The sequence below is a fragment of the Empidonax traillii genome, unplaced genomic scaffold (genome assembly GCF_003031625.1).
Source record: "Empidonax traillii isolate 1590-97213 ecotype Southwest subspecies unplaced genomic scaffold, ASM303162v1 scaffold765:size308305, whole genome shotgun sequence".
In the NCBI taxonomy this organism is placed as follows: domain Eukaryota; kingdom Metazoa; phylum Chordata; class Aves; order Passeriformes; family Tyrannidae; genus Empidonax; species Empidonax traillii.
In genome coordinates, this window is record NW_020955958.1 from 202,630 (window position 1) to 216,017 (window position 13,388).

Sequence of the window (13,388 nt, forward strand, 5' to 3'; positions counted from 1 at the left end):
GGACTTCTGTCAGTTTGACCTTAAAACTGTGCTTGGCCGAAAGCTCTGCCGGTGTAAGATGTTGTGTTAGCAGTTAGCTGCTGTCCTGTGCTCGTGTTTCTATTCTACTGTAGAATGGTTTGCGTTGGAAGGGACCTTAAAGATCATGTTTTTCCAACCGCACTGCCATGGGCAGGGACACCTCCAACTAGAGCAGATTGCTCAGAGCTCTAACCAGCCTGGTCTTGAACATCTCCAGCGGTGGGGCATCCACAGCTTCTCCGGGCAACCTGTCCCAGTGCCTGTGTGCTGGGTTCAGGTCTGCTGCCTATATCCTCCTTGCTATCCCAGGGATTTCAGTAGATTTCTGCACACTAAAGCTATGGTAATTGCAGACTAAACAAATCTGGGGGAGGAAATGATATGCCGGGGCATCTGGGAGGCAAGAAACCTTCCCTTGTTGGAAAGGCAGGAACTGTGTGTTCACGTCTTGGGAGAAGAAATTTGGTAGCTTTCCCAGCATCTACAAGAGGTGTGCGTTCAATTTTCTTACAGCTCTGAGAGGAAATGATGGTTGGCATAGCCATTTGCAGTTGTGATCCCTTCCTGTGAGCACTCGGTGTTTATTCTTTCTCTGCAGGTAATCAGACGAGAGTGTGTGGTGGCCTCTATATAAAGCAGCTCTTGAGTCTGTGGTGGAATTTGTGTAGGCTATTCCTTTGCCATAGGAAAGGTGAGTAGGATTATTTCCATGTGTTGCTCTAAGGCTTTCCAGCTTAAATGCTTCCATAAGTGGACTGATATTTAAAACAACTCTCTGACTGCCAATCCTTTTAAAATTTGTTTGATGATATGTTTTATGTAACTGGAATGGAGTTCATGGTCTCCAGATGATATTAGACCTTTGTATAACTTTTTAAATATTCATTAAGTTTTTTTATTGTTTTTGGCCAAAAGTACCATCCAGACTTATACACTTCCTCTAATGCTGGGTCTTGGTTTTTTGGTTGGGTCTTAATTTGATTTTGTAAAATATCAGTCTGTTCCTGTAGATAATACCTTATTGTTCAGACTAATTGATTGTATCTGCAGAGATAGTTTTCTCTGGGGCCATTTTGTGTGTAGTAGTTCATGCTGTGGACACCTGCAATTTTTTAATTATATCTGTGGGATGTTGGAGAAAGCATTTCCATCTAAAGTCAGAGTGGTTTATCTGACACTTGTTTTTGTTATAAACCTGGGATCTTAAAGGGTGTAGTTTAGTGTTGTGTGTGATGTGACATGACACCTGAATCCTAGCAATAGTCGATTTCTTTGCTTAATGTGCAACTAATTGCTGTGGGTGGAAAAAATAGAGCATGCAGGGGGTTTTGTCTGAGATGTTCCATGCCATACACAAATTTTGCCCCCCCCGCCCCTCTTCTATGAAGTAAGACTTTTCTTTGTATTTATCAACTGTCTATTGTGCGTCAGACAATACGTCCTTATATTCTGTAAAAATCTCAGTCCTCAAAGGCTTTTTAATTCTGAAGATGTACCATTAGGCAGAAGTTAAAACTGGGGAGATTTTGCATAGTGTCCTTTGTGAGATAAAATTAGGACAATTAAGATGCTGTTACAGTCAAGATTAAATTACTGACTCTGTTAATGAATTCAGCTTTTCTAGACACTTTTTGAAAGTCTGGTAACAATGAGCACTAATATTGTGGTGGGTGTTTCCCAAAACCCAGCATGCAATGGCCCTATCCCATCCTGCTGACCTCATTCAGGGTCACAGTGGGCCTGGATTTGAGACACTTGGAGTGTAATTGAAGCAGCTAATTTGAGATGATGGGAACTCCCTTAACTGTGTCTCTTATGGATATCTAGTCCAAGGTTGGATGTGCAGAAATTGGACCTCAGTCTCCCAGTGCTCATGGTTTTAAAAACTCTTAATATTCATCTGAGTATACAGCAGTGCCCCCAGTGTGTAGAGCTGTATTTTTATATTTTTCCCCCCCTGCTCTGTCCATGGCAATCTAGCCTGTTTCTCAGGTCAGAGGGATCAGGTGGGGCTTTCAGAGTTGCAGTGCTGTGTTAGATGGACTTTTCTGGCATCGCATAATCTACTTGGAAGATGTTTGACCACCTCGCAGACCCTTTTGACCAGTGGTCAAAATGTATCTCCCACTGAAGACAGTCCAGGGGTAGTGTTGCTTGGTCAGCAAGAGCAGAGAAAGGTACTGTTAGACCTTATGAATGCATACCTCTTATTTAGTGAGGACAACAAACAGGCCTTTTTTGCCTACTGCAAAAGTAAAAACATTAATCCTGGTCCTTGAGAAACTGGCATTGTACTTCATAGGCAAAAGAGGAATAATATATTTGAAAGTCAGGAAGGGGATGGAATAATTTGTGAGGTCACTTCTAGATTCAGTGAAATGAGGACTTGCTAGTTGTATATTGCATCCCAGAGTGTATGTGTTGTCACACTTGAGTGTGGAGGAATGATGGAGGAGGTGGCCTGCAGAAAAATCAGCCAGAGACTGGATGGGGTTATGAAGCAACATATTGTGCAGAGCATAATTATGGTGACATCTCCTTCGAGAAAGGCTGATAAGGTTCTGTGTGCTGCCAGTTCCAGTTCTGCGGTCCTACCCTCAAGCTCCTCTGGCTGAGGGCCACAGTTGCTGTCTGTGCCTGCATTCCCTCAGAGCCAGTGTGGATCTCGTGTGATCCACACTGTGTGCTTGAGCTCCATGTATCACTTCTGAGTTCACCCATGAGAGTGAAATCTGCTTCTCTGGGAGCCTGTGATACTGAGTCAGGCTCTGTTAAAACACCTGAGTGAAACTTGTAGCCTGGAACAGTTGGTACATATCTGCTCCTAATTACTTGGTTAAGTGGGCTAGTTGCAACAGTCTGGGTGGAGGATGGTGCTTCTCTTCCTACACGAGAGTGGGAGGAATTCAAAACCAGGAGGCTTCAAATGTAAAAACATACTCGGCAAACACTTGTTTCTTTGGTTGTTCTGATTCTGATAGTTGTTTACTTTTTGCTGACATATTATGCGTAATCTGTGGGATGTTTGATGTATCTATCTCATGTTTTTGTCCAGATCATCATTATTAGATGCCAGACCAAGTTGCCAGCTGTGCTAAGCTGCAAACAAAATGTCTAAGTATAGGCTTGTTCTCTTAAGACATGGGGAAGGAGCCTGGACCAAGGAGAATCGCTTCTGCAGCTGGGTGGACCAGAAGCTGAGCAGTGATGGGATAAAGGAAGCTCAGAACTGTGGCAAACACCTTAAAGCTCTGGGCTTTGAGTTTGACCTCGTCTTCACCTCTGTACTGAGCCGCTCCATCCAGACTGCATGGCTGATCCTGGAAGAGATGGGCCAAGAGTGGGTCCCCATTCAGAGTTCCTGGCGGCTGAATGAGCGTCACTATGGTGCACTGATTGGGCTCAACAGAGCAGAAATGGCTCTGAATCACGGGGAGGAGCAAGTAAAAATATGGAGGAGAAGCTATGATGTTACCCCACCTCCCATATCTGAATCTCACCCTTACTATGAAGAGATATACAATGATCGCCGCTATAAATGCAGTGATGTCTCTCAGGATAATCTCCCAAAAGCTGAAAGTCTAAAAGATGTGCTTGATAGACTGCTTCCCTATTGGAATGAAAAGATAGTGCCAGAACTAAAAAGTGGCAAAATGATTCTTATCTCTGCTCATGGTAACAGCAGCAGGGCCTTGCTGAAACACGTTGAAGGTAAGAGTCTTTTTATTGGTCTTCCTGTCTCCTCCTTACTCCATGGCTTGGAGTTTTATATCTTGTTCTATAATGTGTGTTACTTATCTAGGCCAGGATGTGATGTTTCTAGTCTCCAAGGAGAAAATAAAAAGTTGGTCATGATTCAAACTGGGGCATGTGGAAGCAGGGAGAATTAGTTAGGTTAAACTATTCAAGAAAAGGGCCAGATGCTTTCTTCTTGTTTCTCACTGTTCATTTAAAACTACTGTATTCAAACTAATTTTGTGGTTGGTCTAGATAGATAAAAACTCTTCAGGCTCAATTATTTTTTGATTTATTCAGTTGTTTTGTCAGGTTTGAAATCATCTGTTTATTAAACAAGCATTGCTGTAACACAGTAGAATAAAAAGTGATTGACTTGGTTTGTGGAAGATGTTCTTTAGTATTACTGTGGTGCATCACTTTTGAGGCTTCATTCCTCATAATTTTTTACTTAAAAGCTGTGTACCAGAGAGTTCTGCAGAGAGTAGGTGCTTGCTAAAGCTTATGGAAATACTGTGTTTTTTCCCAATAAGGAAAACACATACCAGTAAAGAGCCAAGTAGGTAGATTATCATAAGGTTGCTTATTTATGTTTGCATTGGGAGATACCATTAAAGACTATCTGCTCCAACCCCCCTGCAATAAACACAGACATATTTGACTAGATCAAGTTGGTCAGAGCCCTGTCCAAACTGGGTTTGAATGCCTCCACAGGGAGGGAGCACCTGCTATCTCACTGGTGAACATGTTCCAGTGTTTTACCAGCCTCATCATAAAATTTTTCATCCTTATATCTAGTCTGAATCTACCCTCTTTTATTTTAAAATCATAGCTTCTTGTCCTATTGCAGTAGACCTTGATAAAAAGTCTGTACTCATCTTTCTTAGAGGCCCTCAGGAGCCTTTTCTTCTCCAGGCTTGACAACCCCAAGTTTCTCAGCCTTTCCACACAGGAGATGTGCTTCATGCCTCTAATCATTGTTGTGGCCCACCTCTGGTCCTGCTCCAGCAGATCCACGTCTTTCTTGTGCTGAGGATCCCAGAGCTGGGCTTGGAAACATCTTATTTGGGAATTGACTTAAAGATAAATCACTTTCTTTTCATTGTTAAATTCTTCCCTCCTCCTTCCTCTTTCGTCTCATGGCTTCTAGGTCATCCTAAACTGGAAGATGGAATATATTTGATTAAATAAGTCTCCTCTGCCCACAAAGAAATTATGTAATTTAAGTTTAGTGATTATATATGTGTTAATAGAGCCTGCTGGAGTTGTAGTTGCAAGTATGCACAGACTGGATTGTGTCCACTCAATTTTTTTTTAGTTATTAAATCTTTTGTTATGTGCCCCTATGGCTCTGACTGCTGAGTACCTTTTGCATTTGCCCGTGTTGGAACAGTGAGGACAGCTGATGCTGTAGCATAAATCAGACACCTGAGAAATGAATGGCTTCTGGAACTAGGAAGGCTGTGAATCCTGGGGTCCAGGATGAAGGAGGAATGCTAGTTCAGTCAGTTCCACTTTTGTTCTCAGAGGTAGTTGTCCACGCTGTGAAATGATAAAAATTGCAAAGGAAGAAGGGAGAGGGGGAACTACAACCACAGTGTCTCCTCTGCACCCCAAGAACTGAACCAGTTCCATGAAACTATAATGGACAGGCCCTTTGGGGGTGAAATGCTGACAGGTGACCACGTCTTCAGCAGAGCCTCTGGGCCACATTCTGTGCAGGCATGCACTGAGGCTGAAGCTGACAGCACCAGGGACTGGTAAAGGTTCCTTTGGACTCTTTGCTGCATTAAGGTAGAGAGAAACAATGATGCAGAACTTTTCTTTGGGACAACTGTTAACCTTTTCTAGGACCGCCCACACTCAGCCAAAGTGAAAAAGCTATGTTTTGTCTGTCTTGCAGTGCTTGACCCTCCCAGCATATGCTTGCACAGGGAAATATGAGAAATCCTTGGCAGAGGATCTTCTTCTGTTGACTAAGGACTGTCCATCAGCTACCCCAGAGAAGCATTGCCAGATACCTGCTGGCTCTCCTGCTGTTTATGTAGTGGAGATTGGATTACTGAAGAACTGGCCTGAAGGGTAGCATGAACAGAGACCCCTGTTATTTCAACCTGCTTATTTTTTAATGATTATTATTATTTTTAATTTTATTTTTTATTTAAGAGCTCCTTAGCTGGGTCTAAGAGTTCCTTGTCTGCATTGCTGTCTGTCCCTCCCCTTCTCTCCTGAAAGGTTGTGAGTTGCTTTGGAGTCTTGCTGGAGTTGGACCTGATTCAAGAATGCTTAAAGTTTTGCAGTCTACTGTATTTATAGCATCCAATGTGAAATGGACTTTGTGAATTTTTTTGGTAAGCTTAGTGTATCCTGTACTTGAGCGGAAATTTCTAGACCTCTCTAGAGGCCATTTTTTTTTTCTCTTTTTTTTTTTTTTTGGCATTTTGAAAACTGGGCTTGAAATGCCTCAAGCAGCAATCCTTCATGACTACATGACTACTTGAATGACTTAGTCATAGAGTTAACTTTAAGTTTCTAAGCTATGTCTTCCAAGATAAAATGACAGTAAATGTGAATGTTTTCATTCAGTTTGGTCTGATGAAACAATTCGAAGTGTTTCACTCTGATTTATTTTTTTTTTCTAAAAGACTTCGGAGTATCCTTGAAGTTATTATTTCAAGGAGGTATTTTTTTGAAACGGGCCTGCGATACTCCAGAAATAGTGAAGAGCTGGAAATGTAGTTCTGCTTGCATGCAATCATCAGAACAGAGTATTGTGCTAACAATGGGTTTGGATTTTGGTCTTGTTTTCTCAGTGCACAGAGGAGGGGCATCACTGAGGTGTATACAATGCCTATAGGATTTGCCATGCTAAATATGCATCCTAGATGCACAGGATATATTTACAGCTGACTTGCTCGTTCCTTGGAGGAATAGTTTTCTCTTTATCTAATAACTTGTGTTTCAGATTGGAAACCTTTTAGCAGTCTCCCATAGTGAAGACATTAGTGTAATACTTTTGACCACCTTGCCCTGTTTGTATTGAAGTACTAACTGGAGACCAAGTCCAGTGGACTGAGTTACCAGGTGACTCTCAGAAGGATTAGTGGGCTGTCTCAACTTCTTTCTTTCCTGCCAGCCATTTGATCCTGAGGACTGGTCTCAAGTACTTCAAGACAGGTCCTGTGGAAGGCCTGATTCTTGAGTTTCCAACCTGTTGAAAGGTTGTCATCTCTTAGATATGGTGCAGTGGTCACTGAGCCTTGTCATGCTCAGGCTTAAAAACAGAGGAGAGGAGTTACCTGCTCTCTTGAAGATGCAGATGTTGCAAACACTAGGCTTAACTAGTTGTCACAGAGCTGGGACAGATCTCTGGAACTGGGCTTGCAGGTAGAATGTGGTGACTGTGAAGGCCTCATGCTGGTTTTGTCAGTTTGTGGCAGGGAGAGCAGTAGAGCAGTGCCCTCAGGTTTTTGCTTTCTTGCACTACTCTTAAGTGTGATACTTGTGCAGTTACAGTATTCTAGTGGTTTACATGCTGGAGCTACACATTGTGCGACCTGGTGTGGATTGTGTTGAGGGCTTCTTAACAAGATTATTTTACTGCTGCTTGACCTTCTTAAGGAAATACTACTTACGTGCTTGTGGTGTCTGAGTGCAGTTACAGAAAACAGCTTGAGATCTAACAATTCAATGCTGTTGAAATAAGGTGGTCTTGTTCTCCCTGTCATTCATCCCAGTCTTTTCTATGTGCTTCTGCTGTTTATTTTGTGTGAGCTTGTTGAGCCTTTTTGCAAGTTAACTTGGCCTGTATTTTGGCCACCGCTGAGCAGTGCTCCCAGAGCATCAAGGCTGTCTCTCCAGCATTGTCCCCCAGTAAGCTGGGGCTGGGCAAGTTTTTGGGAGCGGATGTAGGCAGGAGAGCCGACCCAATCTGAACTTTGGATATTCCTAACCATAGGATGTCTGCTCACCAGTCATAGCTAAGAAAAAGGAAGAGGGTCATTTGTAGTGACACAGGAGCAACTGCTATGATACTGAAGCCCTAATTAGAGGGAATAGATTGAACATCACCTGCTGATGGGAAGTACAGAATAAATCCTTTGTTGTCCTTCACTTCTGTGCTTGGCCTTTGCTTGTGCTTTAATAAACTTCTCTTGACCCACAAGTTTTTTTCCTATTTCTTCTCCTCTCCTATCCTGCTGGGGAGGGGAGTGATAGAGCAGCTTTGTGGGTACCTGGTATCCAACCAGGGTCAAACCCCCTTAATTCTTTTTGGTACCCTACTGTAGCCCCCCGCTACCGAAACCTTGCCATGCAAACCTAATATAGGTGTGGCAAATCTTGACAGACATAAGGATGAAACAAATGATGATATGCTGCAGCCATGGTTGTAGCCCTCTATCTTCTTTCTTTCCTTAAAATCTGCACAACAAGCTACCATTCTGTAAAGACCAAAGGCCAGATTCTAACACTGCTTACTTCCCTCCTCTACCTTGTTGAAGTTAGGTCCTCCTTAGCCTATAGGAAGGACAGAAATTGGCTCTGAATATTTAATTTACTGGAGTAAAGCTTCAGTATTTTTTCATTAAGCATGTGGGAATGATGCTATGATTTGCATCTCAATTACAAAGCACCAGTTCTAGAGGAAGTCCACTGTGGCTGAATTTATGCATATGATCTTTTGTGTTTTATTGAATGAATCATCTGGCCTCAAGTGTAGTTGGCATGCAGGGGAAGAGGGTTGTAGTTATTCTCAATAGCTGTTGTGGTTTTTGTGTTGCTCCAACCAGAAGAGTAGAAGGAAGGAACTTGGTAAGAGCAGGTGAGAGGGAAGGAGAAGCTGAACCAGCCTTTATAGAAACTGGCTGCAGGTGCTCAATATCAGTCCTCTGTAGGACTTTCCAGGTTATGAATATTTCGAAGCACTTCCTGGGCTTCCAGATAAAGGTGAATTCTTAAACTTGCACTGAGATATTTCTGGTCTCTGTGGGTTTGATCACTCAGTTCAGTTAAATGGAGTGTAAGTCAGCCGGGAAAGAATTCTCAGTGGTCTTTTTTGTAATTATTGCTGTACCAAATTATTACAATGTTCATGTATCAAACTGCTTTCTGCTGTTCAGCTGCTGTTAAGGGACAGTGTTTAATAGGTGACTGTGAGAGAACATGGGAGATTTCCACTTGAGGAATGTAGTTGCTCAGTCAACATTTTATCTGGGGTCCTGAGGAAGTCATCCCAAGTATTTCAGTAATGCCTGTGGGTTGTCATGGCTGCAAGTAGGTAGGACCAGGGTTTTAAACCTTCTTGGGTAACGACTGCTTCCAGCAACCCTTCAGCAGTGCTGAGACCTGGGCTTTGGGATTAAACTGGGGAGGGAAGAGTGTCGATTCTTCAGTGATCTTATTTCCTGTTGCACCTTGTAGTCAACAGTTGAGACCTTGCCCTGATTTCACCCTTCTTCCCTGTGAGATATGACAGGTTGTGACACAGGCCACCTCAGATGAAGTGGAAGAAAAGGTCAGCTGGTTTGAGTTACAGCATATGAAGTAACTGGATAGCAGTTGGCTTGCAGTTGCAATGGGTGGAGTGTGAGCTGTAAACCCTTCACTGGTCTCCTGGCCTGCTGGATTGGCAAACTCTCCCTGCAACGGAAGAGTTTGTGTGACAATCCTGTTCAGCTTCTTGCTTCCTGACGAAGAGAAATACTTTACAAATACTCTACTAGTGCTGAGATAAAGCCACAGGATACTGTTGTTTCTTTCGAATTTTTCTTCTGACTTCAGGTTGTGTTTCCATACTTCTGGCTGCGAGGCAACACGTCTGTAGGAGGAAAAATCCTGAGAAAGCCACTGTGCTTGCTGCAGCACGTTTATCCTAGACTGCACTGTTTTGCTTTGTAAATCAATACTAGCTGACATTTGTGGTCACTTTGTGTTTTGTAAAATACCAGTAAAATGCATTTCGGAATCTGTGTAGCTACAGCTAGTTTTGTTTATTCCGCTCCAGAGGAAAAACCTTTTAAATATCATAGGTCATGACCACATTATATGAGTTGCCTGAGCTGTCCTGCATTGACTTCATCTGCTTTATGTATATACAAATGGTTTAGTCTGGGAGACTGAATCTGAGACAGAACACTTCTTAGGCACAGATTCTCTGTGGATACATGGTGACATGTATGTTGTTAAAATCTGATGTTTAAGAATCCTTGAAATAAGAGCTCAGGCAGTTTGACTGCTTGTTTTGTAAACCAAAGTCCTTGAGAATTGTGCTTATGCCTGGTAAGCAAACTCAGTATTTTTCCCGTTTATTTCTGTGATGGCTTAAAATCTTAAATACTCCTTTATTATCTGTAGGTCTAATTCTTTGGCCTACAACAGCTGAGTATCCCTTGCATTCAAGGATTGCCTAAATTGTCACAATGTGAATTTTTTTAAAGGACTGATGTTCGATATTGTAACATAGTATAAGTTTCTCGAAAGGGTTTATTTCTGGTGCTCCATGCCCTTCTGAAACTCGGGGCAAACCTAAGTGCTTGTGATAATCTAAGCAAGAGTAGATCACTGCAAAAGTTGCATGCTTGTGTAGGCTTTCTACCTCATGATTAGTTCTGGTTTTTCTGACTTGTCATGCTACTGTGGCTGAGTGACTTCACTAGTGTGGGTTTTCTTGTTAATGTGCTGGCTCTGCTTTTCCACCTAATGTAAAAATCACTGGTAAATTTGCGCCCATGTGTTCTGAGAACCATCTGTTTTGCCAGCTGATCAAGGGGATGTTTTGTTCATACACCTTGGTCTAGTTTATATGGTGTCACTGCTTAAGAAGCTTGATTGTGTGCATTTTCTAAGTGTGGATTGCTCAAAGCTGTCCTGCTTTACAACAGCAGGCTGCTGCTGTGGCCTCAGTACTTCTGCAAAGGGGAGGAAAAAAGAAATATTGACAATCCCAGTGACACTAGCTTTCTTTTGCCCAGTTTTCTATGAAAATATCTTTAGCAATCACTGCTTCTTTATGCAACTATTTAGACCTTCTGTGAAAACTTTATTAGGATATTTGGTCTCAAAATTCAGTTGGAGTCTCTGGAGACTTTTGTATTTGATGTAAAAGCAACCAACCGTTTCATTGAGATCAGAGCCTTCAGAATATTTTAATTAAGCACGTCTGACTAAAATAAAATTTCTCTCCAGGTATACATTCTTTTAGTGAAGTGGAAAATACTCTAAGCTGTAAAGTTGACTTCTTTCCTTTTTCTTCCCCATTCCCTCATTTGAAAGTGCAAATGAGTATCCTGCATGTAGTAATTCAGAGAAGAGTACTGTTGACACTGCTGTAAACTTGCTTATGAGAAATCAGATGTAGGCAAAGAGTGATCCTTACAGTAGAAGAATTAAATACTGTCTTTTAAGACAGCTTGTGTGAGAAGCTTCACATAGAAAACTGAAGAGAAAAATTAAACTTGGTATTCTGCCTTTTTTAAGAGGCTGTGTGTATTGGTTGTTTAGCGGAGGTTGTTTCATGTTGGAGTAGCACGTGTGGACTCTAATCATCTTTTGTGATGCATGAATTGGGAAACTGTGGAGGAGAACCTGCTGACCTCCATGTTCTGTATTAAAGGAACAGTATAGTCTCCAGGGCAATCTCTTTGGTTTTTTTTCACATGTGTAGGCTGAAAAAATGAAGAAATTCTCTTCACCTCCATGAGAATTCTCTCCTTTAGCTGTTCCTAAAGCACTAACCAAGCTATGGCCTAGCTGGGAATTGACACTTGAGTAGCTGATGGTGTTGATGGAGTCTGGAATGTGTCCTTGGCTGTTTTAAGATTAGATAGTCTCAGAAATAAGGCAACAGGCAACTAGGAAGCTGTAGGTGTAACTCTGTGTTTTTCCTTTGGCAGGCATCTCCGATGAGGACATCATCAATGTTACTCTCCCCACTGGTGTGCCCATACTTCTTGAACTTGATGAGAATTTGCACCCTCTGGGCCCTCACCAGTTTCTGGGTGATCAAGAAGCTATCCAAGCTGCCATCAAAAAAGTGGAAGATCAAGGGAAAGTAAAATCTGTTGAGAAGTAAAATGCCACTGACTAACACAGCTGTGTTCAAAGTGTGGTAGTAAGTGACAATGTATGTATGCTAGGTTGCACTGTGTGAATGTCTCAATTTCAGGCACTAAATTATTAGAAGGGACAATTGTTGAGTCTCAGGTTAAATAGCTTAACCCTTTGCCTTTTCAAAAACTGGACTTTGGATCACAGTATGAGGTTATCAGTACTGAAAAAATAAATGAAAAGATGTTTCAGGTAATGGAAAGTTGTAAAGCAGTCTGCCCCAGATCTAGGACTGAGGATGGCCCAGTACAGGAAAAAAAGGGATGTGTTATTTTCAACTACCAAAAATCAGTCCTAATCTGTTAAAGAGAAAAGCACCAGCTTACTGGACTAATTGAGTCCAGGTTGTTACGGGTGCTAAAACTTTCTCATTGTCAAAGTGGCATCAGATAACTCTGTTATCAGTGGTGATTCTTCTGTGTCAGTGGCAATGACAATTTGCTCTGAATGGGTTTCCCTCAGTATTTCAGAACACTTCCAGTTGAACAACTCTCTGCCTTTTGTTATTTTGAGTCTTCCATGGCCAGTGCATGATACAGAGAATTTTGTAGAGATGCTCTGAGTGTTATGTATCATATTTGTCTTTTATTACAGTATATTCCATTTTTTTTAAGGAATCTAGATGGAATTCCTTTTCCTCCAAAATCTTTGCAAAGCCTAGCATGACTGCATTTTGCTGGCTTGCAGTAATAGTATCTAACTCAGACTTAAGTACACAAAAGAAGTTTCCTGCTCAGTGTTTAAATTATATTGGAGCTCTTAGTGAGGTACCTGAATACCTTTGAAACACTTCTGTAACATTTACTAGAGGTTTGATCATCCCTTAGTCAAGTTATTAGAATAATTCATTAAAACTGAATGTGTGTGTATGTGTGTGTGTATATATATATATCAATAAAACTGGATATAGGACTCCCCCCCAAGCTTTCCTGAGTTACAAAGATATCCTGATAAATATGTTTTACAGTAATATTACTGTGGCATTATCTGTATCAAATTCTCTGAAGGGCTGGAAGAGATGATTGAGGCAGGTAAGAAGTGTTACTGGGTGCAGCTCATTCAGCCATTGTGCTTGTAGGGAGGGATGTTCTGCCAAGCCTGAGTCTGGCCTTGCTGTTTTTTGGCACTGACTTTGATCAGTTCTCACTGTGGTTGGGTGTCATGTAGCATGTATGGCACTCTGATGTTCTCTTTGTGTACACAAGCATCAGGGTAATTCCACTTCTGGAGATTTGCACTTAATCTTACTTGCAAATGTGATTCTGTTACTAAAATTTATATCTGACCCACTGTCACAACAACTGAGCAGCTTGATTCTGAGCTTGCCTGCTGACGTGGGTGTCATTTGTATGTGTGCTGTTAGAGCTGAAGGTGTTCTCAGCATGGCCCAGGTGCAAACACTGATGTTAATGAGAATTTCCTTGGTATGATGATAGTATAAACTTTTACAGTCCTAGGGTAGCTGCTGCTTTGCAGTGAGCAGCTCAGTAACTCGCTTTGTGAGAGGATGTTTTTTTTTGTTTTGA

The 13,388-nt window shown here is 41.8% G+C and overlaps 1 protein-coding gene across 2 annotated transcripts in view; it reads left to right on the top strand.

Annotated features, from left to right (window-relative positions):
• BPGM (bisphosphoglycerate mutase) overlaps positions 1–12,114 on the top strand; it is a 32,233-nt gene extending 20,119 nt beyond the window's left edge. For both annotated transcript variants that reach the window (XM_027901192.1, XM_027901191.1), the window contains exons 2-4: positions 620–712; positions 3,077–3,732; positions 11,649–12,114. In XM_027901192.1, coding sequence (XP_027756993.1) covers positions 3,132–3,732; positions 11,649–11,827 — 780 coding nt within the window. In that variant the 5' untranslated portion in view covers positions 620–712; positions 3,077–3,131 and the 3' untranslated portion in view covers positions 11,828–12,114. The remainder of the gene's footprint in view (positions 1–619; positions 713–3,076; positions 3,733–11,648) is intronic.
• Positions 12,115–13,388: the final 1,274 nt, after the last annotated feature.